The following is a 27677-nucleotide window of genomic DNA, read 5'->3' as shown; positions in this document are numbered from 1 at the left end:
TGCGTAAACTAAATGCAATATATGGCTGCATCAAGAGGAAGACAGTTTATTGGCTTCTGGTGGGAATGGAGGACTGAACAACCTTGGTCTCATTACACCGTAACACATTTTCCCACATGCTTTTGTCAGACTTGATGTAGGTTTTTGCAAAATGAAGCCGAACTTGGATGTTTTTCTTTGAATCTTTTGGCCATAATTCCAATAAGTGTGTTTGGCACAAAAACAACACTGTGCATCACCAAAAAGTACACCATACCCACAGTGAAGCATGGTGGTGGCAGCATTATGCTTTGGGGCTGCTTTTCTTCGGCTGGAAATGGGGCTTTAGTCAAGGTGGAGGGAATTATGAACATTCCAAATACCAATTTTGGCACAGAACCTTCAGGCCTCTGCTAAATTGAAGATGAAGAGGAATTTCACCTTTCAACATGACAATGACCCAAAGCATACCTCCAAAGCAACCAAAGAATGGCTTCACCAGAAGATGATCAGAGTTTTGGAATGGCCCAGCCAGAGCCCGGACCTGAATCTAATTGAAAATCTGTGGGGTGACCTGAAGAGGGCTGTGCACAGGAGATGCCCTTGCAGTTTGACAGATTTGGAAAGCTTCTGCAAGGAAGAGCGGGCAAAGATTCCCAAGGCAAGATGTGCCATGCTGATAGACCCCTACCCGAAAAGACCGAGTGCTGTCATAAAATCAAAAGGTGCTTCAACGAAGTATTAGTCTAAGGGTGTGCACACTTACACAACCACGTTATTCTAGTTTTTTATTTTTTCACCCTAAAATATTTCAGTTTGTTTTTCAGTTGAATTGTACAGCTTGTATGTTATATTAAAGGTGGAAAAAATTCTGAAGTGATTTATCTTGGTCTGATTTTTTTACATCTCAAAAACCTAGCACTTAACAGGGGTGTGTAGACTTTTTATATCCACTGTAAGTGGAAGGAGTAACTGTACTTAGTGATTTTTATTAAGTGTTAAAGTGGAATGATTTATAGAAATAATGTGTTTTGGGTTTAATATAGAGTAAGAGATAGTTGAAATTTTTGTATAGCCTTGCTGTTTGAAGTTGGAAGCCGCATCTTTTTGTAACTGAAAAAAAAAATCTTTTGTGTTTTTGCACTTAGTTTTTCTTCTTCTTTGTAGTTTTTGTAGTTTTTATTTCTCTCTTTAAATCGAATAAAATTTGTTCCAGAAAAAAGAAGAAGACAGTTTATTCATTACTGGAGTCAATATGTCCATTTTTATTTTGCACTGGTCAGACCCCATATTGACTATTGCATCCAGTTCTAGGTACCAGAGTTTAAAAAAAGTTTTAGATAAACAGATTCAGAAAAGGGAAATGAGGATGATCAGGGGATTAGAAACTAAGTCTTATTACAAAGAAGATTTAGAAATTAGGAATGCTTAGCTTTGAAAAATAAAAGCTGGGATCAGAGGGAATTGACAATATTCTTTGAATATTGTACCTGAAAGTCTGTCCTACAGGAAAAGATCAAGACCAGTTCCCCATCATTCCAGAGTGCAAGATGCTCTATAATAATTTTAAATTATAGGAAGGCAGATTATAATTGAACATGTAAGACTTTTTTCCTTAACATTAAGAGAACCTTTGACATTTACCCATAGAAGTATTTCTCCTCACTGCATGTATCCAAGTAGAAACTAGTAAGTCAGTTGAATCTTGGCAATACTTTAATTATTATCCCTGCACTGAACAGAAGGTTGGGCCATATAAAAATAAAGTCTTCTAATTCTATTCTGAATTTTACCAAAGTTGAAGATAACTGTTAACCATTTTAATGTTGTCTTTGAATAAGACAACTTCCAAATTTAAGTACATTTTTTGCTTCTTTCAGTGCTTAAATCATTCTACTGGATAATTTGCTGATCATTATCTAAAAAGGTCTAAAGGAACTGCAGAATGACTTGCCTACCTGACAGGAAAAGTAGTAGGATCCTTGCAGGAGGATATGCAGAGGTTTTTCAGAACACCCCTGAATGTGAATGTAGCTTACTAGTTGGCTGTTGAGTTCCAATGCAGAAATCATACATGTCTTTCTGAAAGTACCACTTTTGGGGGGGGGGTACCTTCAAGTCAGTGTTGACTTCTGGCGACTGCCTGGACAACTCCCTGCAATTTTCTTGGCAAGATTTCAAGGTGGTTTGCCATTGCCTGCTTTCTAGGGTGAGAAAGACTGACTGGCCCAAGATCACCCAGCTGGCTTCATGCCTAAGCCAGGACTAGCATTCACAGTCTCCCAGTTTCTAGCCTGATGCCTTAACCACTACACCAAACTGGCTCTTGACTAAATGTGTACAGAAATGGAATTAAGTGTGCTTTATTGTAGTGATTCTGCAGTGTAATAGTACCAAAATGTGTTACTATATTTTGGCAGTGGAGTTGAAAGATTGAAGATTTAATGAATGGTCCAAAAGCTGTCTGGAGTTAATATTGTTGGACAGTTCCTTTTTTGTAGGAAGTATACTTGCTTTTGCCTTTTTTGCCTCATCATAACACTTGTCAATATCTAATGAATAGGGAAGCTTGATTTTTCCACTCAGTTGTTATTGAGATTGCATATACTGATTGCCCAATATATTGGAACTACATATATTGGAAGGGCCCTACTTATCTAGGTCCGTGCTGGATGTATCTGTTTTAAAAAGACAAGAAAATACATTTCAACTGTTGTAAGCCCCATGTGTTGTATAATCTGTCCTAAAGAAACAGCAAAATTCTAACCAAGTCTAGCAGTACTCAGTTCTAACACAGCCCTTCTGGAGAATAAACTGCTTGATTTTTTTTCCTCGTAAGCCAATAGAATTCAGCAGTAGCCTGGCTGTGTTTCTACTGATCTATGAGGTTTCTCTAACTGATCGATAAATCTGTATTTCTTAGTCTGCATTAAAGTGCCCGTAATAAAGCTTTGAAAATTTAATGGGAGCTTGTACAGGAGTTCTAACTCTATTAGTTCAAACCTTCTCACATGCAAATCAGAGATGCATGCAGTTCTGCAAGCCAGTGTTTCACTCAGATGAAACCACCATTTAAATCAGAGTTTAGCTGAAGTTGGCTGGCTGGGGAACTCTGGGTTGAAGTCCACACAGCTTGAAGTTGGCAAGCGTAGAAATGCTGATTTAAACAGTTGGTTTATGAAATGCTGAAAGGAAGGAAAACAGTTCTGGTCTGCCCTGGGTACATCCCAGCTCACTAAAAATAGCCATAAAGTTAGAATCAAAATAATACTTTCTGGATTTCCAAATTTACTACAGAAAAGTGAGGTCTCGTTTTCCCTGTGCCTTTTGAACAATATTAAGAAATGTTGGTACGGTATGAGAGGCAATGCAAGGATTACAAGCTCTCTTCCATCCCTTTCCTCCTTCAGGGAGCCTCACTAGATCTTAATGCCTTCTATAAAGGAAACTTTTCCATTCACAGAATGTTATATAATGGTCACAGCTGACCTATCTCAAGCCTGAATAATTTTAGATGCATCCTGATCTTCCTGCAGGACTGTAATAACTTAATGATTAGTGAATAAAAATATCTGGACATCTCAGCCCATTTTTTTACTAGGAAAGTCAGCTAGCTGGAAGCTTATGCTGCAATTGCTTAAGCCAACCAATTGGTATGGAAGGAACAATGGTTAAAGCAATACCTCCCATGAGGAAGACAGTCAGGAAGCAAAAGATGTAATCATAAAGAGCCTAATGAATTTCACAACACTAAACATCAATTTTGGCAATGTGATTTTACGTATCAAGATTAGGGCACCACGGAAAAACAGATGATGGTAGAGCAAACACTGGCATTTGGAGAGGCATCTTCATAAAACATTTCATATTGATTGCTGAACTTAGTTGGTAGAACAGACAAATTACAACTGGTACTTCTACATAGTGTCTGTCAATCAGGCATAGTTTTGCATCTATATGGAGACCCACTTTGGAACCACCTAAAGCTGAGGTAGATATTTGGGCAGGAATCATCCCACTCAGTTCACAGGCGCCTGAGAGTAGTTCACACTTCTCCCTAGATTTCCATTCACCTTCACAGCAGCAGCATGTACAGATTTTTCACTGCAACCTTTGTGCATTGCTGAGGATTTTTGGACAGCTTTCTCATCTGTCAAAAATATTATCACTCTTAACAGATGAATATTATTAAGAGATGAAAGGCCAGAATTAGCAGTCTAAACACATCTTCCGTATCTGGCCTGGAGCATATGGCTACTTGCAAACCATTCTGCTCGTTTGGCTGCTACCAAGTGATGGCCATTCTCTCTTACGTGTGTTGGAAACATTCACTTTGTTGAGAATTGCCCACTTGGTTAAAGTATATGAAATAGGTGCAGTGGACTTGGTCCTCTTGCACTTAGACAGGAGAGAGAACACCTCCACTACTCCAGCTTCACTGAGCATGCTTGGTACTTATTGGCTTAGTAGTCTCAGTGTGAGTGTCTACACCACTGGTACTTATAATTGTGGTCCAGGGCCCGATTATCAGGTGCTAGGGTAAAGTTTTCTTCTGGCCATAACAACCGCAGTTCCCATCATCACCAACTGGGCAATTGACACACATTCAGAAGTCTCAGATGGGATGGTTCTTAGGGTGGGGAGAGGATCTAACTGGACTGCTTCCACTCCAGGACTGGGAGAACAGTTCAGGATCCTTGCCATCTCAGTCCCACAGGGACCGTAAGCAATTATGCATTGTTCCCAGTCCCAGTCGCAGTCCTGTTCCCCTTCCCTGCCTGAAACTATTCAGCCATTAACAGGCCAAAGAGGATAACCTGATTCACGTTCATACTAATCTTAAAGACTTTATTTGTACTAAGGAAGCCTCCCATTCCCATCTTGCCTTTTACTCAATTCCCAAGACTTCTGGCTTTTCTTAACTTAGATCTAATTGCAGCTAATATGCCCTGATGGCATCTTTTTTCTGCTGTATCCCATGATATGACCTTCATCTCAACCACAGTCCGTAAGCGAAACAGGCCTAAGGCATCCTTAGATATATCAGTGTGAAAGTAGCATCTTCTCCCTTACTTTGACACAGCCAAGTGCAGTCTCAATCTGTTAAGCTTTGTCAGCCTGGAGTAAAGTCAGATGACTGGTAGTGACTTGAAACAAAAGTAACAGAGACAGGATAGAGAACATACTAAGAATCTTCTACTGACTTGAGGATGGATGGGTAGAACGTCAACTCAGCAGTGAGGAAATATCATTTGATAGGCTGCCCCCTGGTATAATTGCAGGAGATAGATATCTTTCTTTGTACTTTCAGGGATTCTGTAGCTCCAGTTCTACCCTTACTGCAGTGTATCCCTTGGACAAAGGTCCACGGGCCTCATCCACAAAGCCTCTGCAACACTTTCTCACCTGTATTAAAAGCTAGTTCCTGTTTTCTATTCCAAAATTGAGCACACCTCCAAAAGTATAACATTCCTTGCAACAGCAGATAGAACCCAACAATTTAGACTGTGGCTATCCATTTTTTTCTCTCATAGTGACTGACGCATCCCAAGTGGACTAGGGAATTCGCAATTGTTCCCTAGCCATTAAAAGCTGTTGTAATCAGGGAAAGTACCTGCTCTCTTCTTCTATCAATGCAAATCGTCCAAAATTCTGTCCCAGAATGGACATAGCCACTAATAGACGCCTTCCCTAACCTGAGACGTTCCTATATAACAGCATTTGTCAAAGTGTGAGCCACAATCTCTAAGAGGCTCATGAAATAATACAGGGAGGGTTGCCTGGAATGGTTCCTTGTGCTCCTTTCTCAGCAGGCTTACAGGTCTGATGCAAAAGGCTCCTGAAAGCTCCAGAGCCTTAAATGAGTATTCTTTTTGTTTTAACATACTGCATTTCCCTTTCAGTGGAGGATCAATCAAGCCTGGAGGACACAAAGCATCTAATGCCATCTCACCTGCTGAGAGTTACAACACAGAGGAAGGGAGGGGGGAAAAGAAAGAATATGGGCTGTGACTATTACCTCAGGGGGCAGTGCAGGGAGAATGCCAAAGCCAAAAGCAACTTACAGCCTGCCAGTGTTTTCCAATCTGCAGCACTTTAGGCTTTCTTTTCTCCCTGCCTCCCACCCCCAACTTTAGTGGAATGAAAACAGCTGTCTTTAGAATGAAACCCAGATTTCAGGAATTATACAAAAGTAAGGTCATCCTTCTCACTAAAAAAGTAAGCTTTTTATTTTACTGGTTTTGTTTTTGAGTATAAACTTTTAAGGTCCTATCATTGTTGTATTTGTTACATGAATTCAATTTTAATTATTAAAAGTAAATGGTATATTATTTATTGCCCAATCACACAAATTCATTTTATCATTTTTGTGGATTGCGGTGTGTGACTTTGAGAAGCCCTGCTATATATGACTTTCTGCTGATCCTGCTGATTATAAAGTTTCCCAATTGACTATTTCAAAGGCCATCCTCAGGCATCCTGATTGTCCCAAGGTGGCTGAGACAACTATGAAACTTACCCCACCAAACACTTGATCTTAGCCAAAAGGCTGAGAAGCGATGGTAGGAATCTTGACATTCTTGCTACTGTCAAAGTTCAATTTCCTCAGCCTTTCCAAGAGGACAGCTCTCATATGGAGCAACCACAAAGTGCCTTCCATACTCAAGACTCACAGGATAGCTGCTGCAATGCAAGCTTTCCCACAAAAGACAGTCACTTTCTTTAAAATGCTGTGGAATCCTTTCCCACAAGGAAGTTCTTTGCCTTCAAGGGACGCTGCTTTTCAGCCTTTGCTCTGAGGGAGATATTCAGCCATCTTTATTCATCCAGTATTACTGCCTCAATGTTTGAGCCGAAGATGATGCATTGTTTTTCCAAATGGTACTTTCCTTTGTATTCCACTAGCTCACTTCCAGTAAGTACACACTACTTAGTCATAAGTGTAAAGTAGGACAGGTTCTTTACTTGTAACTAATTTGAGTGGTCCTCTGGGCATTCACAGAACCCAATTTCTCTCTTCAGATACTTACCTTGGTAGGTCCTTCTGATCTTCCCTTCTGCTGCTATGCCAGTGTTGGGACAGGAAAACAAAGAAAGGTGAGAAAGGGTGCATGCACTCTAGCTGTGATGTTTCCTGTATAAAAATCTACTTCAGCCAGGTCATGGGGAATGAATGATACCAAGCTGACTGCTACCACTACTGATAATGGTTGCAACAGCACAATGGAATCCTTCATGATACAGTACTTTTTATAACGGAGTCACTGTAGACTAGTATTAACAAAGTCTTCCAACACATTTTGATGCTGTATTCCTTCCAATTCGATGGATCATAGAACAAATCAGTGCAGAATTCTTACTCGAGGCACAAATGACCAGGCTCAAATTATCCTCCTTTGGACACATTATGTGAAGACTTAGCTCTCTGGAAAAGGCTATAATGCTGGGAAAGGTGGAAGGAAAGAGAAGAGGATGACCAGCAGCCAGGTGGATGGACTCAGTTACAGTGGCAACAGGTGCACTATTGGGAGACTTGAAAGAACAGGTTACAGATAGATTGTCATGGAGAAAATCTATCTATGTGGTCGCTAGGAGTCGAAAATGACTTGATGGCACTCAGTCAAACTTTCAATTCAAGTCAGCTGAAAATACTTTTCCATTGTTTTACTTCCAGTCCAATTATCTGGCCAGAGGGATAAATGTTAACTCAATCCTCAGGTTCCTGGTTTTCCTAAGAGAATACTTGGGAGCCCTCAGAAGCAGATTTGATAAAATTAGTCCTCTGGGCTTCAAGAGGTGATATTTAGAGACTATAGCAACTGTGACAAGAAAATCCTGTTGTGAGCTGGGCATTTAGTCCCCATCCAAAAGCTCAACCAAGCCCATTTGAGAGCAATTTGTGCTCCTGAATTAATCTGGCAGATCATTAGCATCCATCTGAGAGTATGGTGCATTTAATCGATCAAGCTCATCTACCTGGGGAGGGTGATGCAGCATAATCACTTGATCTTCTGCTATGTCTTCACCCACCATCACAAGATTTGTTAGAGATTTGCTTCTAACACACTGAAAATCAACATGCCGACTTTTCCCTTCTTCCTTTTCCCAAGACATCTGGATGAATGGGCGTTGAACATAATTATAGATAACTTCAGAGCGTCCTCCAGGCCTCTTTTTCACTTTCTCTTTACAAGTGGGATAACCTGAAACACAGTTATTCTGGTATAATTATCTTCCCAAACCAACTCCAGGCCTTATGAATAGCCTTATTACTTGTTCAAGTAATAAATCTTCCAGAAAGGATAACATCGTCCTAAAAGGAGATTATTTGGCCTGGGAGGTCTGATCCCAACACACCTTGAGGCAGAGACTAGATAGGACTGATACAAAGAAGAGGCTTCCTCTGCACTGCAAATATAAATTGAACTGACCCATATATTTAGTATACAAAGATGAACTGTTATGTCTAGCTTGGCCCTGAGTCTGGTTGCTGCCGCTAATTTCAGAAGGGAGGAGGAGACTTTAAATAATACCCACCCACCCCACTCCAATGGAGAACATCAGAAACAGGCAAAGCTCAGGGGAAGTTAAACATAAAGGTTTCTCAGGAAATCACTGGGTAGGTCATTCCAAGGACCTGGACAAAATTAGGGCTGACTAATAAAATCAGTCAGTGGATGTCTCAAAAAGGAAACTGCAGCAAGTTTAACAGCTGGTATTACTTAGGAAACACTGTACATACCTTCAATGCCAATTCTTATATTTTTGAGACCACGTTCTTTCAAAACAGTTTTTGCAACATCCCGATTCTCAATGTACTTGAAGAATCTGTAGAGCTTAGAACTATATAGAACTTGGAGGTGAGAAAAAAAAAGCCAAATTAATGAATATGACTACAGCTACCTTGCCATTCTTAAATTGCCAAGACAAGCAATAACTGGGCAATTAAAAAAAAATAGAAAAATAATTCAGCTGAAAAAAGGGGATTTCCACAGACCTATACCAACCTGCTGGCAGTTTTAGACTGTCAAAAGGGTCCCATCTCAGATACAATTTCTATTTCTTCCCTTCCTCTTATTTCTGCAAAAGCAGAAATGTTTACTTCTTTCCCTTAAATCAGGATGTTCCTGATTTTCTCAGAAAGTTCTTGCTGTGGCTTGGCAGCCACAGTGTGATCTATTTTCCCACTGGAGCAAATTCTTGCTTCACCTGCCCCCAGCTCTGCCAACCAACGCTGCAGCCCCGATGAAGCTTCTCTCTCATTCCCTCCCCATCCCACTGATTCTGCATCTTGCTCATGCAGCTTCTAATATCCTTTGTTTGTGAATGTGTTACTTAGAACATATCTTTCTTTAACCCCCCAAAGAGGTTTAGCATCTTGTTTGTGAAGCTTCCAATGTTCTTCAAAATCTCTCTTCCTTCACTCCCCATCCACCATTCAGTGGTGTAGTAACTTCCTGCCAAGGTCACATCTGGAAAGGCAACAGAGAAATGCTACCCTGCTGTTGGATTTGGAATGCAATGTAGACATGGCACGATACTCACTTTCAGTGCATTGATTTACATATTCGTATTTCTTCACTGCTCTGCTCAGACATAGCTCTTTGAAGAAATGTAGGAATGTTTTTGAAAATCATCAGGCAAATGTACTAAATTGGAAGGAGGGGGAAGGGAAATGCAAGCAATTTATTTCACTTTAGTAGAGAGAGGAATCTTTGCTAATTCATGATGGATGGAAGCTCTGAAGGGGAGGCCATCAGCTGTTGGACTACTTTTAGGAAGCAAAGGATAAAGGGAGAGCAATGACTGACTGCATTTTTTGGTAGAAGTACTAGACTTGCCAAAGTCTATTATCAATGCGCTCGCAAGTTAAAAAGATCTGTTAAAAAACTAAGATGATGCAGAAGAAAACTGACTTTCATTTAAGCTGAGTTGTGAAAGTTTGGAAAATGAAAGTCTGATGCTCTGGATGGGCTCAGAAAACACCTTGGAAAACTAGGAAATGACCAAGACAATTTACATCATTCAAAAGCAGAAATGCCTTTGATAATGGCATATCCTGGAAAATTATAACAGTGCATGAAAAAGCTGATCAGATGACAATTCAGGATGAGCTTTTTGTCATGCGCCCTATTGCAGCAATGGCCTCAGTCATGCCTTTATAAACTTAGGGAAAAGAGGGGACTCCAAGAGCAACTTCTTTATGCCTTGGCCACAGCATAAGACCCACATCCCTGGAGTGGGTGGGTGCACTGAAGAAGTCTGTTGGATTGTATAGCTCTGCCCAAGCACAAGATCCTGCTTTGTGAATCACAGGGGCATGTAGAGGGACAGAATTGTATGACTTGCCATTAATGATGTCATGCACTTCATATCCATATCACTTTTCACAATCATGTTCTACAAAGCATTCAAAATACCAATGCATAAACTTCAGGAAACACTGCATTTTCCCCATGGAAAAATACTGCAGTTAAAAAAAAAGTGCAATATTCCTGCTGCAACAAGGAAGCTATCTATCTCCCAAGCAATTAATGAACTAAAATTGTACATTTATTGCAAGAATAAATTATGTAACTTGTAAGGCCTTAAGCATACAATTTTACATTCAGCAATGCAGAGTGTGTCACAATTAATATGACTTTTATATTCTTAACTGTGTATTAGGATGTAAAGATCCTTGGAAATTGACATTTGCACAAGATACTGATAGAGATCTTCTTTATAAAAGTGTGAGCTTTTTACTTTAAAAGTATTTTTCTGTAACATTTTAAAAATACTTGCTTTGTGAATATTCTTCCCCCATTGGGGGTGGATAGTCTTCATCCCAGTCCACTATGTCTTCATCTGTTAATACAACAATATGACATTCACGCTCTCCTTTCTTGGCACTACCAACCATTATTGGCAGGATTAGCTCTTCCAGATAGCTATCAAACTGCCTGTGAGCCCCATCATTGGACAGTTCATGCAATAATGCACCTAAGGAAATAAACAATATATGGCTCTCCTTAATATGGTTGGATGGCACAGATCTAACTCTATTAGTCCCATATCATCTCAACAGCAGGATCTGGCACAAAATATAGTAAAGGTAAAGGTTTCCCTTGACATTAAGTCCAATCGTGTCCGACTCTAGGGGGTGGTGCTCATCTCCGTTTCAAAGCCGAAGAGCCGGCGTTTGTCCGTAGACACTTCCATGGTCATGTGGCTGGCATGACTAAATGGAACGCCATTACCTGCCCGCCGAAGCGGTACCTATTAATCTACTCACATTTGCATGTTTTCGAACTGCTAGGTTGGCAGGAGCTGGGACTAGCAACGGGAGCTGACCCTGTCACGCGGATTCGAACCACCGACCTTCCGATCGGCAAGCTCAGCGGTTTAACCCGCAGCGCCACCACATCCCTGGCACAAAATATAAAGGCATATAAACATAATTGATACATTTCTCCTTTAAGTGAGCGTTCCTTAGTCTAAATCTCTCCAAAAGGAGCTGGGCTTCAACTCTCAAAATACTAGCCAGCATGATCTATGGTCCCATGATAGCTGTAAGATTCTGGAATTGCACATCTGGAGAGCACCCACTTTGGGAAGGCTGCAACAAATACTGTTATACTTACTTAAATCTTGACACTTGATTGTGTTGAAATCAAAATTGATGCAAAGATAGTCACAAGTGTCTCTGAGATCAGGAATAGAAATTCCATCGGGACAATGAATGATTCCAGTTTTGTAATAATCCTGAAAAGTCAAGTGATAAAATATTAATAGTAGTAGTAAGTTTCTCCATCAAAAACGTTCAAAATAGCATGCATAGGCAATCTATCATCTAGTAATCGGTTTAGGCATATTGGTATACTTTACTAATAGTTTGCACATAATTACAAATCATTCTATATTATTTTTAAAAGCTGACCATTAATAGTTAGTGTTATATTCTTCCTTCCTACCTGAGTAAGGAACAGAGAATAAATCATATGATAAAAACATGATGTAAATCAACCATCCTCATCTTGGTGTCTGCTAGGTGAGTTGAATTCAACTTCCAGAATTCAAAGTCTTTTCCCATGTGGATTTGGGATTCAAACCCAATCTAACTTAGAGAGCAATACATCTAATGTGGTGTAGGGTCTAAAGTGCTGGACTAGGAGCAGGAGACCCAGGATCAGATCCACTCTTAGCCACTGTAACTCACTGAGTGACTTTTGACCAGTCACTCTCTCAGCCTAACCTACCTCACAGGATTGCTGCTGTGGGGATAAAAATGAACTAAGATCCCCATGTAAGCTCTTGGAGGGAAGATGGGATATAAATCTAACAAATAAACAAATAAAATAGTAGGCACTACCTTAAAAGAACAACATGGGGAAAAATGAGAGAGAAAAATCTGAAGTCTACAAACAGAATAGAAAATACTTATCAAGAAATTCAGAATTCCAGTGAAGCTGAAGGCAAAAACAGGGACTTTAGAAACAGGAGGAACAGCCCTGTTTCTGAAACATCATAGAATTCCTCACCAGGACAATCCGGAAAACAGCAGAACTGATGCCTTCTGCAATTTCATATTCACCCTTCTCATTTGGACGAGTGAAGTTATATTCTCGTCCTGGTCCAAACATTCTGAAAAGCAGAAAGAAATCAAAGTAGGTAGATCAAATTAAGACCATTTAAGCAAAGAATAATTTCTACAATAGCAAGCTGTTATTTGGGACTATCAGGAGAACCATTCAGGTTTTAAGAAGTTTTCGTTTTTTGAAGCCTAGAATTGCTAACATAGAATAGGAAACCTGAATCTAATCACTAGATATAACTTTACACATACAATTCAGATTCATGCTTAACTTGGCCAAATCTCTAAGATAGGAAAGCACAGCTTCTGGAATTCTTTCCAACTCGGAATCACTTACCTTCCCAGCATTGTATCAGGATGGGCTGTGAAAATTTGTGGATTTACAACAAATCTTGCTCCATCTACAACAAGAGTCACTTTCTCTGGTGCTTGGACTTGTGGACTGTTGCTCAAGTTTTTAGTACTGTTTCCAAACTGTTCTTGTGTAGTGTAGTAGCCTTGATTTCGTTTACCCCCTGCTGGGAAGAAAATAATATTGGCATCTTCAAAGACATCAGAACACAAAGGACTTGCTGGGCGAAAAGCAGATCTGAGCTCTCCTCCTAAACACATCAGATATGAGCAGCATCTAAGTAACTGGCATCAATCATTAGATTTAAAAACTTCACCTGTAACTCAAAATGAATTGAGTTATAAATACACAAATGCTCCAATGTCAAAAGAAAAGGCATCACTAGTTTAGAATACATATAGACAGGCTCTTCTAGATGAATCAATAAAAAATAATGCACAATAATTCCACCCTAACTTCTTGTGGTAGGAAAAAGATGGAAGAAGTGGTAAGAAAATACAGGAAGGGTCCAGATGGAAATTGTCATTGGTATGACACCTAGTAAAGGTCCATGTCCTGGGCAGGGTGATTACATAATAAAAGTATTGTGTGGAAGAATCCTTAGCAGTCTGATCACACAGAGGACTGATCCAAACTTCGTAAACAATTATTGATAATGCATTCATGTGTTTATACATGAGTTTTGACACAGCTGGTATGAATTTATCTAGGGATAGAATTGGAGTGCCTTTGTTTTCACACTTGGCTCATTCCATATGGTTACAACTGATTCATTCCACTTGATTACAATTGATTTATTTAGGTTTTTACATTATCAAGAAGAGTCAAGTATAACCTAATGGGCTATGCACACCACAGTGCAACTTATTCACAGTATGGTAGCAATTGGCTTACCCATTCCATGAAAATGTAGCTATTAAGTAGCTCAATCCCAAAGAGATACACAAGACCATGTTTTGTGGTAAGTTAAAAAAAAACTTTTTGTCCTTACCATGATTTCTACACAAAGGAAACATGTTAATACTGTGACTGCCCTGTTTCACACTGCCTTTGTCCTGATCATGGGTTGAAGAAGCTAAGTTTTCAAGCTCTTGATTGCTCAATCTCTCCATTCCAGTGGCATGATTAATATTTAACTAGAGGCATCTGTATTGCAAACTGACCGCTTAACTGGAAAAGTAGTCCTACAAGAAAGAGAAAAGGGATTTACATCAAGACAATACCACTCAGTCTATTTTTTCCCCAAATCAGGAGCGAGCAAGATGCAGATGCCAGGGCCATAGGCAGCCTTTGAAGGCCCTTCTGCATGCTTTCCCACCACTTCAGAGTATATGGAAGTTTGGTCTAGTGGTTAAGGCAACGGACTAGATACCAGGAGACTGTGAGTTCTAGTCCTGCCTTAGGCATGAAAGCTGGCTGGGTGACCTTGGGCCAGTCACTCTCTCTCAGCCCAACTCACCTCACAGGGTGGTTGTTGTGGGGAAAAGAGGAAGAGGAAGGAGTATTTGGTATGTTCGCCGCCTTGAGTTATTTATAAAAGTAATAAAGGTGGGATATAAAATAAATAAATATGAAAACTGTAGTATAAGCCCTAGAATAGCCCTATCACCCTTAAAAACAAGACAAAGCCTAAAATAAGCCTAACCATATGAATGATATGTTCCTACTCATTTTGTATCCCTTAATTCCACTATCAAAATTTTAACCGCAGTAAAGCATGGTCCAAATCATAAACCAATAAAACCTGAATGGAAATTTAGACTCTGGTCTCAACAGCACACTCTTAACTCAGCCTGACTCAATTTGGTGTCCATGAGATATGTTTGGCCTGCACACAGTTATGTCTGGAAATTGGAGGACACCAGGCTGGGGAAGTCTCTCTAACCACTTCACCATGTGGACTGTGACTTCATATGGCTTCTTTTCTCTTTCTGTGACTGTCCCAGTACCAGGATCTTAGCTTAGAAATTCTTTATTAATAATCCGATTAACATAGGACAGTATCAAAGCTCTGAGTGAGGATTTTGGCACCAAGCATTCAAAGTGTTTCTTTTCCCTCTGACCTCATCCCCCATCCCTCCTCCCTGTCTTGTAAGCAAGCTCATTCTCACTCCTGACTTCCCCCCTCCCAGCTCATTAGTTTGTTGAGATGATTAAGAATGCAGGTGTCTCACCAGTGGCTGTCCTTGCTCTAATGGCTAAAGAATGTCTGTGAAGCTGCATGAAGAAATGCCTGCAAAGGCAACACGGGTTTCCTTATGCATGTAGCAGGCTGACACGTGTAGTAATGCTTAATGGCAGGCAAGCAAAGAGAAGGGAGCCTGACAATAACTTAAATGTCTTTCTTTCTTACTTGGCCCTTACATTTACCAAAACATTATGCAAAGACCTAGCTCTTTGGAGAAAGATCTAATGCTGGAAAGGATGGAAGGAAAGAGAAGAAAAGGATGACTAGCAGCAAGGCAGACATACTGAGTTACAGTGGCAATGAGTGCACCATTGGAAGACCTGAAAGACCAGGTTAGGGACAGATCATCATGGAGAAAATCTATCTATGTGGTTGCTAGGAGTCAACAGTGATTTGAAGGCACATAATCAATCAGGGAACCATGAGCATCGATTTCATACAAGATTTCTCTTCCCACATACACACATGGATGGGAAAAGAGTACCACTGCAGGGCATCACGTGTTCAGACAGTGCAAGTATCTATTCTGCTAGATATATTCTTATTGGGAAGCTGAAGCGAACAGCAGATTCTCAACGGTTTACACGCAGCAAACCAAACAACTGACCTAATCACAAGAGATAGGTACACTAATATTCACAGATTTGCACATCGTCCAAAGGAAAATGCCATTTGTGAAGCAGCCTCATCAGCCGTACTTCCTTATGTCATTGCCTTTTTGAAGAAACAGTACACGGGAATAATAAGTGTATAAATTAAATGATAACTGCAAATTAATTAACTTTTCTTTGTGGCAAATTCATCGTTCTGTTACATTTTCATGTTTCTAAGGTAATGCTGTCTTCTTAGCCCTAGTCCTCGGCAATGAGAAGACAAACGAGCAAACAGGCTCTTTTTGTGGGGAGGGGGTGCCTTCGAGTTAGTCTTGACTCCTAGCAACTGTCTGGGCAAGTCCCTGCAGTTTTCTTGGCAAGGTTTTCAGAAGTGATTTGCCATTGCCTACTTCCTTGGGCTGAGAGAGAGTGACTGGCCCAAGGTCACCCAGCTGGCTTTGTGCCTAAAGCAGGACTAGAACTCACAGTCAACCAGTTTCTAGCCTGATGCTTTAACCACTAAACTAAGCTGGCTCTCTTAACCACTACATCAAACAGCATCTAAGATTTTCTAAATTAGCAGCTAATATAACCCGCAAACTATTGAACAATATTTAAAGTCACACTGTAAACCTAATGAAATACCCATTTGTTTTTCCAATCTCCATTTAGCCATTTTTTATTAGCAAACCAAAACTATCCTATTGACATATTCCCATTTAAAAATAAATCCAGTTCTATAAATAGGATCATGAGATACTGGCTGACATACAAATGTATTTAATTTTTCTTCTCAACAGAGCACATTTCACTGCAGGTCTCAGAAGCAACATGCGACTTAGAGTAGATTTTTGTTCCAGGGATCTGCCTTTCTGTCTCTTCATCTTCCTACTTAAAATCATTATCAGATTATGGCTTAGACAACTACGCAAGTTGAGAGATATTCTTGGTCAGTGATGAATCCTTCATCTTGCTTGTTCCAACAAGAGTTCCAATAAACTCAAAATCTTCCATTTTTTGGCAACCTGACTTAAGGAAGGTATGCGCCCTTTATGTATTTTGGAATTCTTCTTATGCTTAACATATTACCTTCGGTCTTTGTATGGATATACAGTAGTGCCTGGGTTCACACATAGTGCCAAGCCTTGATTTAACTGTGGTTTATTGATAAACCACAATTGCTATATTTGAACAACAAGCTAAACCAAAATCAAAACAAGGCATGTCACAGCTTAGCTTGGACTGTGAATACAGGGGTAAGGTTACTAGGGCTGCACATGCCTCCAAAAATGATTTGAAAGAAGTATTTTGGAACTTGAACAAGCCTGAAAAAAAAGCAGGTGTCTCAAGATATCTACTATTAAAGTTAACACAGCTCTTAAACTAAAGGCACCTTTTGGGGAACTTGCATGGAACCCTGAAATCATCCTGCATCATTTTTGAAGCGCACACAGTTCGCAGTATTACCACAAAACCCAGTGGGATTTATTTGCTTGCCCTCTCATATTACAACACTTTCTCCCAATATGGAAGTATTAAAGGTATGCTCATGTTTAATTAAGAAATATTAAATTTCTATCAGGATATGTTTATAACCTCTACAGACCTGGTTCCAGAGCTCAGTGCTTCTGTACTGATTAGTTTCCAGATTGACAAGGATTCAGGGGACAATTTTTTAAACAGCTGCCCTCCAGCTTTCGTGACAGGGACCAGTCTGCAGAACAGTAGTAAAAAAGAAAAGAGGGAAGACTCCACCATAACATATAATAGGGATATATTGGCTGTACCCCACCCCCTTCTTCTCAACAAATCTCGCTAAAGATACTCCATGTACATTGTGCTTGGAAAAGAACTTGTGGCTTAGGCAAAGGCCAAGAACCTGGCAGGTTCCATAAGCAGATGTTTGCAGAGCAGAACTTCCTTCATGTTCCCCTCATGGTCAAGCTACCTCCACCCCACTTTCCTCATGGTCTGTCCCCTGCAACTTCATCAACCTGGGACTATTTTAGGGCATTCTGTCAGCTGTAAAGGGAACTTTGAGACAGCATTACAGTAAAAGACACTATGCAACAGGCCTACAACTAGGGTCTGTGTCACCTGGGGCAAACATGAATTCTGCACCCATTTTGGCACCCCCCCAGCACTCTTCTTGGCGCCCCCCTGCACGGCGCCCGGGGCACATGCCCCGCTTGTCCCCCTAGTTGCGGCCCTGCTGTGCAACGATTCTGTCTTTTGGATCTGGATCTTCTCCCAAACAAGCCAGGCCAGATGAAAAGGGTGGGAAACCAATTCCATTTTTATACTATCCAAGGTAGTTATTATGCTTACACAAAGGCTGACATTGTTTTTGCTTCTCTTCAAGGGGCACATTAGGAAAATTGGAGAGGAGGGGTGATGACCTTGCATATCCTTAGACATGAGCATTGCAGTTGGAATCCATCACTGATAAAGACAGCTGACAGAGAGGCACAGCACGAAGCCCCCCTCCCATTCCTGGGAAGACCTCCATATCTTACCAGAAAGGCTTGAAGGCTGGTGGAGGCACTCTGATAATTGGCTTTTAAACATATATTCTAAGTATCTGCAGAAAAAAAAAAAGAGATGAAACAGAGAAGGAAAAAAAAAAAGTAAAGCCCACAAAAGGATACATCTCTTAATGTGCTAAAAAGATGGTACTAGATATATAGAGATGTCAAATTATACAATTAAATTATTAATATTTAAAAACGATAAGGACAAAGATAAAGCATTAGTTTCCCACTCTGAAAGAGTATTACCACTACAGACTCTTTGGAATTGGGCCTTCTTTGTGCTGCACTTCCCCACAGTTATGAAGCTGCATCTGCCACCCACTCCATGACTAGGGAAGCTCCAATCTTTTACAATTCCAGAAAGCCATCTAGAGCTGGTTTTCCAGGAAGGCCCCTCTGCAGATGGGGACCGTTTATATTGGAAAAATGTTGTCTTGGTGCATTAAGTTTTTTTAATAGTAATTTTATCAAACATTAAAATTAAAAAGATAAAAACTAATACAAACTAAAAAAAACCCCTAAAAGAATAAAAAGAAAAAACTAGAAATACAATGCTCATCTAAATATAGAAAGAGAGGTAAGCAATTCCGACCAACGTATAATTGATGGATAATGCTTGCTCTTCTAGCTTTCTAGCATTACTCACTCTACAGCCACAGAAGCACAGAAGATTATTTCCTTTGTTCTCCTGCTATTCTCCATACGGTTGATATATAATTAAAAGAAAGAGACCTACAAAACCAGCAACTCTTCCAGAACAACATTAATATTTAAATGTTGTTTACAAGAAATAGCAGCAGAGTTGGATAGGTAAAAAACAACTGGAAAAAAATTACTTTGCTTCAGGTAATTTAAAGCACGACAAACATTTCCAGACATTTAATGCTTTTTTAATATTTACTTGGAAACAAGAAGGTTTGAGGAAAACTCATTTTTCAGCTAGGAACTTTTAACCGTCAGAGGACGAAATTTATAACTTCCTCTTTTTCTGATTAATGAATGGCAAGTTTTGACTATTGGAAAGTAGTATATTTAGTCATCCTTATAACTTGGAAAGTGTGATGTTTCCCCTTTGTGAATTAAAATGTAAATTAATGCTACATTAATTGATTAGGGAGGTGTGGCATGCAGCTGCTATTTGATCCTTAAAGTCACACTAGATTAACCTACAGGGAATCCAAACCCCAAAATGGCAAGGCAGTGCTCTTATCTGAAAACTTGGGTGGGCTATGAAGTGAGTATCTTAGATCTGTTAATTGGAACAAATGATAAATTGTTGTTCCTTGTAATGTAAACATCACTGCAGAGTGGTAATATTCTCAGTCAAATTAGTATGTGATATCTTAGTGTGAGTTGGCAGCTCTAAGTGCTTCAGACTCCTCTCTAGTGCTAGGAGATCCTTTACAAATGTTTGTTACAAATGCATATAACAGCAATTTATAAACCCTTTTTGGAATATGCAAACTCAGATGCCCAATAATCTAAGGATTATTTCTAAGGAAAAAGAAATGGGCATGTCTAGTACATGAACATCAATAGAAGATTATCTTGGCACTTCTTTAGCATTCATAATACCCACACACAGGATTTAGAAGTACAACTAATTCATTAACACTGATTCCTATGCTATAGTGATGTGTGATGCTGCACTTCCTTTTGGACAGAAGATACTTTCTTTAGCAGTAGGACTAGATCATCTCCAAGGTCTATTCCAACCATTTAATTCTAGGATTCTATGAAAACAGGCACAACAGATGGCTCTCTGCTTGAGCACATCTAATAAAGGGAAACCCATCTTTGTATTTTAACCAAAAAAAAAAAAAAATCCCACTCCAGTTCTATTAAAACGTCATATGGCAGTGCTCTGTCATTTTGTGGGGTAATAAGTAGATGTCACAAAGTAAAATGTTAGGCCTGCACTCTTCAAATTTTTAATTAATGACTTGGGTGAAAAAGTGGAAGGAAGCTTGTTTTAGGAGAAAATGCAACGTTCTTGTCCTCATCAGTACAGGAGACATTAAGGAAAGAATTCTTCAGTCTACTTGTTAATTCGGGACTTGAGGCACAGCCCTGCTCTGGTGACAGAAAGCAGATAAATGTACCAGGCACCATCTTTTTAGTGTTTGCTCCTCCAAATTTCCTGAATGTTCCCTCTGAAATCTGATTTATCTGCATTACTTCTCAGATTTCACGGCATCAAGGTATTTGGGAATTTGGCACATTCAGTATATCACAACACAGCAGATTCTGCTACTATTCCTTGTTCCGCATTGTTGATTGTTTTAAAAAACAGAGGTTACTTTAGCTTTTAAAAAGGTTTTTATCTTTTGTTTTGTCAGGTCATGCATCAGCTAACTTACGTTCACATAACAGAAAAGACACTTATTTTAAAATGTTCCCACGTTTATGTATTTAATGTAAATTAACACTTTTGTGTAAATTAATTAACACTTTTGTACTGAGAAACCTTGATCTCAACTAAAATTATATTTGCTCATTACCAATACCAAAAAAAAAAAAAAAAATTCAATATCCAAAACAGTTTTCCTGAATGTTGGTTGAGTAACAGGGCCAAATTGACAAATTGCCCTAGAAAAACAAATCAATCCATGGGATCCGAATTATTTTTTGCTGAATCTCAGAATTAAACACCTCTGTATTTATGTAGACAAAAATTAAAAGAAAAACGACACTAATAAAGCTGCAATCTACAATATCATTAACCTTTGGAACGGCTTTCTTTCTCAATGGAGGAGCATCGCCCTGGAACAAGGGATGCTCTTGCTGAGTCCAACATGTCCCCAACCCCGGGATCTTTTAAGGAAGGATCACAAAAAAAACCGTACTCAAGCTCCCTGCTCGTTTTGCGCTCCTCCTGAAGGCCCCTTGCACGAAACCTGCAAGGGAATCCTTCCAACACAAAACCATGAGGATTTTTTTCCCCATAAAGATTTTTTTTGCTTTCTCATGGCCGGTTTTAACCGTCCCAGGAAGATTTCTAAATTGTAATGTTTAGCCTTTCCGCCGATACTTTTTCCATGTCTCAATCACGTAACGTAAACTACCTTTAAAGGGCCAGAAATCTCCACACGATTGAAAAACACTTTCTGTTTCTTTCAGGCCGTAATCAAATATATGCGCGGAAAACTTTGGTCTGCTCAACATTAAATTCTATTCTGGACTCAAGTTCATACAGAAAAATGTTGAGGGCAAATTATATCATCTACTTACACGCATTCACTAAAAGATCCCAGCTAATGAATCAGCGCTGCAGCCTTAAAATCTACTTTTAATAACGACGATGTGGCTAAATCCAAGCAGCAGAAGAGCCGATATTTAAAGCGTTTGTGCTGTAGTAGCAATCCCAACCCCTTCTAAACCCAAATGATTATGCATGAGTATTATTTCAAATTAAGAGTCCCTGCCCAGCACATAGGAAAACAAGAGGGAACATGCCTATACTGTACAGTTCTCAGCACCTTTGATCTTCTTGGAATACTGCCCTACAAAGGATATGAGTTCAAACTGCATGCCTTAAAAAATGGCAACAACCACACTTCTATTCTCCCACCTTATATTGCGCTATTAACCCTTTAGTGCCAGAGTATTTAAATTCCAAATCTATAACTGAGCAGTTCCTACACTGCCATCACACCTCCCTTTAGTGCAGGGTTTCTCACCTTTGGCAACTTTAAGATGTGTGGAGTTCAAATCCCAGAATTCCCCTGCCAGCCAAGGCTGAGAAACACTGCTATAGTATAATCTTGATGTACACACCTCCCCTAAAAATCCAAACACCAAAATGAACACAAACAATGAAAGTTTGGGAAAGGTGGATTTATTGTAACAATGTTGTTAAAAGGTTCTTCACATCTCCCCTGGCCTCTGTCTGTGCCTCCCCAAGGGAGGTACACCTCACAGTTTGGGACACCCTGCTCTTATTGAACAGCACTGTCTCCTAAACAGACACACAGACTATAATAAATAAGGAGTTTCAGAAAGGAAAAGAAAATCAAACATTCAGGTAAAGAAGGCATGTAAATTTGGTGACCCCATGGAACTTCTGACATCCTGTTGTTTTTTGGAATTAATGCTCTTGACGATGCCCACAGGATGTACATACATAATAAATACCACATGCAACCTTTTAATTCAAGATCAACTAACTAGGAATAACTGCCACCCCCACCCACCCCCCTCAAGCTCTGTAGCCACAATTGCAAACACAGATGAGAATGATTTGATGAGAATATGCATGGAAACAGCCAGCAGCAACATACCCATTCTGAACTTCCCTGAAAATCTTTCTTGAACGGAAATGATGCCTAAGATAGACCTCCAATATCTATTTTACTATGTATATGAGCTGCATGGGTCTGCCACAGAATCATAGAAGTGCAAGAATAAAAGTTAAAGCAGCAACATATCCAGGAAACCTGCCACAGTGTGATTGCTTCATGATCTGCTTTAGGCCAGTGTTTTTCAAACTTGGCAATTGAAGATGTGTGGACTTCGACTCTCAGAATTCCCCAGCCAGCATGACACTTGCAGGGGGTGGATTCAATAACTAAGTGGCCACTTCTAACTCTGATTCTGTAGCAGACCCCTGCAGCCTGTATCCATAGTGAAATAGGTATTGGAGGTCTACAGTATCTTATACATAATCTCCATGGGGTTGGCTGGGGAATTCTGGGAGTTGAAGTCACACCTCTTAAAGTTGCCAAGGTTAAAAAACACAACTCTAGAATGTTCCCAGCTAGCAATGCCAGGCTAACTTATGTTTCCTGGGCCCTCTTTTTTGAAAATAAAGGCATTTGCCAGCCTCCAGTATAGGCACTGGTTCCTATCCATGATGATGCTCAAACACACATAGTGACATCACAATACAAACTCCTTTCACGCTTGCATCATGACAGAACAGCGCACGTTTTGTCACTCTCCCTCTTTCCCTCCCCTGTGAAGACCTATACCTCCAATGAGCTGATGTTTTCCCTAATCTCCAGGCTTTCTTGGAGATAATGGAGAGATGTTTGCCTTGCTGGTAGGGATATGCAGAGGTCTGGATTCAAAGGGCAAAATATGGTTTGGAGTGTGTGTGCACCAGAGGTGTCTGCAGAAGAGGGAGAGGAGTCCATAAAGCGAAGATGGAGGCTGTGACTGCATGATCAAGCCCCACCCTTTTTTACGTGTGTTGCAACACATGTAAAAAGGGGGCAGGGCTTCAATTGTACAAATGCCCCTGGTGTGCACACCTAGCACACCTACTGGGAGCATCTTAAAAGAGCAGCTGCATCTTTCCCTGGCTTTGGATAACTGCTCTCTACCCACTTGTTGGTAGCTTCTCTAAATTCTATGTACTGTTGATGAACTGCACTGATTCTCTGGGGTCAGAGTATACTTCTTTCAATTTTTATGCTGTTCTAATATATTTCCATGTGGGTTATTACTACTTTAATGTCCACATAATAAAAAATTAATAATTTGCCTTTTAACCAAACAAGATTTCATTAAAATGTATCTGTATGATACCAAACACATACCACCATACAACAAGCTAAGTGATTTGTTTGGTTTTGCTTATTATGGTAAGGCAATCCAGCAGTAATGGTCTGTAAACCAAAGTTTGTTTAATGGGGTGTGAACCCAGCTATTTGTGGTTTATTTAATATATCATGGCTAAACCATGGCCTAGCACAATGTGTGAATTCAGGCAATCTACTGAGGAAGGAAATCTGTCTTAGAAAAGTGCTGATTGATTGACTTGTATATTTCTGAGATGATAAAATCTCTAAGAACAAGAACAAAGAAGTTAAACAAACAAAAAGTAGCAATATAGCAACAGCATTAAAGCTATTACCATGAACACATTAAAAAGCCTGAGACAAGACAGAATGTTTCCAGTTCCCGTTTCATCCTATTGGGGGCTCCTCAAACCTTAGGGTTCAAACCCCATAGAATAAGCTCTAACTAGCTATGTCTGATGTGTCCCCAGTAGGACAAAACCAGTCACAGAGTCAGCCTCCTGGTGGCTCATGTAACTGAAAACACCTCATGGGATATGCACTGAGTAAAAAAGAGGAATCCCCCCCCACTTGGAGGGAAGGTCTAAAAGCTTAAAGGACAGTGGACTGTATATGTCATTCTGAGGGAACGCAAAGACATTTAGTGCCTCTGTGAAATAATGAAAATAAGTGCTAGACAAACCTCCCTAAGAAAAATACTGATTTTTCAAGTGTCCAGAGATCTCAAGCTTTGAAGGTGAATAACATTCATTTGAAGGATAATAAGAAAGAGACCAGGAGGTCTCTGAAACTGCAGAAGCACATACAAAAGGTCATGATACCATGCCCACTATTTTGCAAATGTTGACATAACCCCATGACTACCACTGAATACAGATTTTTCTCCCCCTTCAACATTTTTGGAGTTAGTGGACACATTAGAAATGTTGAGAAAGTGTCTTAAGTGATGGATACATCATCCCATTCACCAAATTGTTTCTTCCATGGCTCAGAATAGAGGGATCATCTGGTCTCCTATTTTCCATTTTTACTCCGCTATTGTTATGTACATAAAAAGCTTAAAGCCAGAATAAGCAACGGCTGTTTCCTTTGGGATTCTTCATGCTAATCTCCACAGTATTATTTCCAGTGGCTCTTGAAAGTTCTGTGCCTTTTGACAGATATACATACTGTATCTAGATAATGTAAACTGTTGCCTGTTGCTCATACCTTGCTGTCCGTTTTTTCCTGCCTTTTATCCTGGTTTTGCCAGTTAACTCTTTTTGATGTTTGCTGATATTTAATAAATAAATATCAAGCTAGACTTTTTGCTAGCCAAACTGAGTGGCTTGTGTGCTTTGTTCTGATCTGGATAGAGGGAATGACTAGGAATGTGCTGGATGCAAACTAAACAGGAAATTCCCCACAGTAATTTCAAACAATATGCATGTGCAGCAATGGTTGGTCACAAACTGGTAAGATTACAAACAAACAATCTGGTGAGATTACTTCCTGCTACCCACTCTGCCTCCCAAGATGCTCTCTACTAGCTCAATCTATTTTTATTTTCCAAAGAAAGCCCTGAGCTGTAGTCACCCATAATGTTTATATTCTAAGCATGTCTCTGGGAACTGGGATATATGTAAAACCCACCGACCTTTGTGGAAATAAAGATGGTGGCTGAGGCCAGTGCTCTGCTTTGCTACAAGCCAGCTTCCCATTTAATTAATTAATTAATTAATTAAAATGATCGAATAATTATGGCCATGCATGAAATGGGAAATGCTTAGTTTTGAGCTTGAAACAAAACATCTTGTCACAACAGACTATGAAGCAGCCAGGCAGGATTATTATCAAACACTCTTTATTAAATAACTATTTACAATAAATAAGTCCTTATAGTCAAGAGGTAGGCTGGTTCTGATCAAGATCAACTGGGTAATAATGAGGAAGAAGGTTGCAGGAAGAGGCTGTAGTAGAACAGCAGAGTACGATTCACTGATGGAGGCTGGAAGGCTGGAAGAAGCTAGGGCATGTGGCAATGCTGAAACTGGAGACAAATATCCACAATCCAGAACACCAATAGAACTAGGCTGGCACTGGAAAACTGGGTGAGACCGAACTGGACCTTCTGAGCAAGTCTTGGCTATAGTGGCAGGACTGGGCTGGGCGCAGTGGCTTGGGCTTGGCTGGAAACTCTGGGCTGGATACTCGGAACAAGGCTGAGAACTTGTGTGACCACAGCCATCATAACACATTTAACTTTTACTAGGGTTGCCAGACCTGGGCTACAAAAATCTGGACATCCACTAGAAGGCAGGAAAGATATTCAGACAATGTTATGTCTCTGCTGACATCTAGGGATCATCCAGATTTTTGCATCCTAGATCTAGTAATCCTACAATTCAATAATAGTGTGTTCTGAATGTAAATTGGTAGAAGGTAAGCAGTCACTTGGTTTCCTATATTAGCTGATGCCCAGAAAGTTAATCAGTTGTATTGATTGGTTTAGGCTCAGGTTGATAATGAGATTTGGACAGCAAAGATCTGGGAACCTTACCCCTTCATTCAAGTAGTGCATTGGTTGGTCCTTTATTTCTTTACATGAATTTGTATACCATCCAAGGCTGCTAGACAGTTTGCAGCAAAAAAAAGCAAAAGCAAATTGGTTGTTAAAAACTTACCACATTTAACTGGCAAGGCTGTCTCTACTAGCAGCATGGAACAGCATTAACTCAAGCATTCTGGGCTTATGCACCAGCATATTTGCCTTAATTTATCAGAAGTCGAGAATTGCCTCCCCAACAAGTACCACCTGAGGTGTGATGTGGTCCCTGAAATGCTTCCAAAAGTTGCCAGCCATTTCTAGTTTTAAATGGGATAGAAGAATACTTTTGGAAACTTGAGGACTAATTAGAGTGAGTTGAACTAATGTAATCTGATTTTAATTCTTTTAAACTTTAGATTTGTCCTGGTCTCATCCACTTTTGTCCCTGCCTCACCTAATTTTTTAAAAGTGAAAAGGATATGACACACCCTCAGCCAGAAACAAGTTGTGCAGGCCTAGAGTGAAGAGGGCTCTGACTTGGATGTCTCAGAATTATGCTTGCGTAACTCCCAGGGGAAGCAAAATACCTCTTCCTCTCTCTTTGTAACACTTTTCAGGAGTACTTTAATGCATGATCTACATACATGATTTATCTAAATACAAAAATTCATTTGCATGTGGGACTCTGGACACAACCTGCACATGCACCCACAGTTTGTTGAGAGGCACCAGTTGACACTGCAAATGTTGCTTTTAATTAAATACAGCAAATATTGGCATGCTGGCCTGGATGACTCCACACAGTAAGCCAAAATGTGGCTTGTTTCTTTTTGGTTTAGTGTGATGGGAAGGTCCATATACATTTTCTAAATAAATAAATAATTAGATGAACCCACCCGTCATGCGGCATCAGGGTATTGTGTCTTTTCCGGCAACTCTTGGCTGAAAAGTCCCGGCTTTGGGCTACTTGTTAAGCGCACAGGCGTTTCTCAAGGGAAGGTGAATACCTGCATTATTTGCTCCAGTTGAATAGATGGGTGGCAAAGCCAAAGCATCTGGAGGGCCCGGGTGGAAAGGCTGGCCAGGCGTTCAGCGAAGGCCCGCCAGCGCCGCCTTCGCTTTCCCCCAGAGCGTTTCGGGGGTTGCGCTGTGGCGATTAGCTTTCCCGCGGAAAGTCCCTTTCTGCCCGCGCGGCTACGCTTTGGCTTTCCTGCCCTCCGGGTCGATGGCCCTCATTTTTCGGGTGCGAAATCCCGACCCCAATCCATCGAGCGGGCACGAGAGGCCAACCCAATCCATCGGGCGAGTTTACGGTCCAAGGAGTCTAGCAGCATCGGACGAGGGGGAAGGCGTCGTGGGCACGCAGCGGTCTTGGGAAGCGCCGCCAGTCCCCGCAGGCGGCTTGCCAAGG

The 27677-nt window shown here is 40.3% G+C and overlaps 1 protein-coding gene across 1 annotated transcript; it reads right to left on the bottom strand.

The window, feature by feature from the left end:
• Positions 1-1224: 1224 nt before the first annotated feature.
• On the bottom strand, positions 1225-27645 carry KCTD20 (potassium channel tetramerization domain containing 20). The gene is made up of 9 exons (XM_063297647.1): positions 27163-27645; positions 18203-18267; positions 13897-14089; positions 12891-13071; positions 12501-12603; positions 11604-11724; positions 10765-10962; positions 8723-8833; positions 1225-8183 (listed from the first exon to the last, which is right to left on the bottom strand). Exons 3-9 carry the CDS (start codon positions 14015-14017, stop codon positions 7891-7893), a joined length of 1128 nt encoding a protein of 375 aa, XP_063153717.1. The 5' UTR covers positions 14018-14089; positions 18203-18267; positions 27163-27645; the 3' UTR covers positions 1225-7890.
• Positions 27646-27677: the final 32 nt, after the last annotated feature.

This window comes from Candoia aspera, chromosome 3 (genome assembly GCF_035149785.1).
Source record: "Candoia aspera isolate rCanAsp1 chromosome 3, rCanAsp1.hap2, whole genome shotgun sequence".
Lineage (NCBI taxonomy): Eukaryota > Metazoa > Chordata > Lepidosauria > Squamata > Boidae > Candoia > Candoia aspera.
Note: the sequence above shows the minus strand (reverse complement) of the source record. Positions and strands in the feature narration are given on the sequence as shown.

Bases quoted from the DNA above. Each gene is read 5' to 3' on its own strand.
- KCTD20 (XM_063297647.1), bottom strand. From the start codon at position 14,017: ATGGAGAGATTGAGCAATCAAGAGCTTGAAAACTTAGCTTCTTCAACC. The intron at 11,725-12,500 runs GTGAGGAATTCT...TTGACTTTTCAG, and splicing joins CTGTTTTCCGGATTGTCCTG to GATTATTACAAAACTGGAAT. The intron at 8,184-8,722 runs GTATGTACAGTG...ACTGTGTTTCAG, and splicing joins TATAAGAATTGGCATTGAAG to GTTATCCCACTTGTAAAGAG.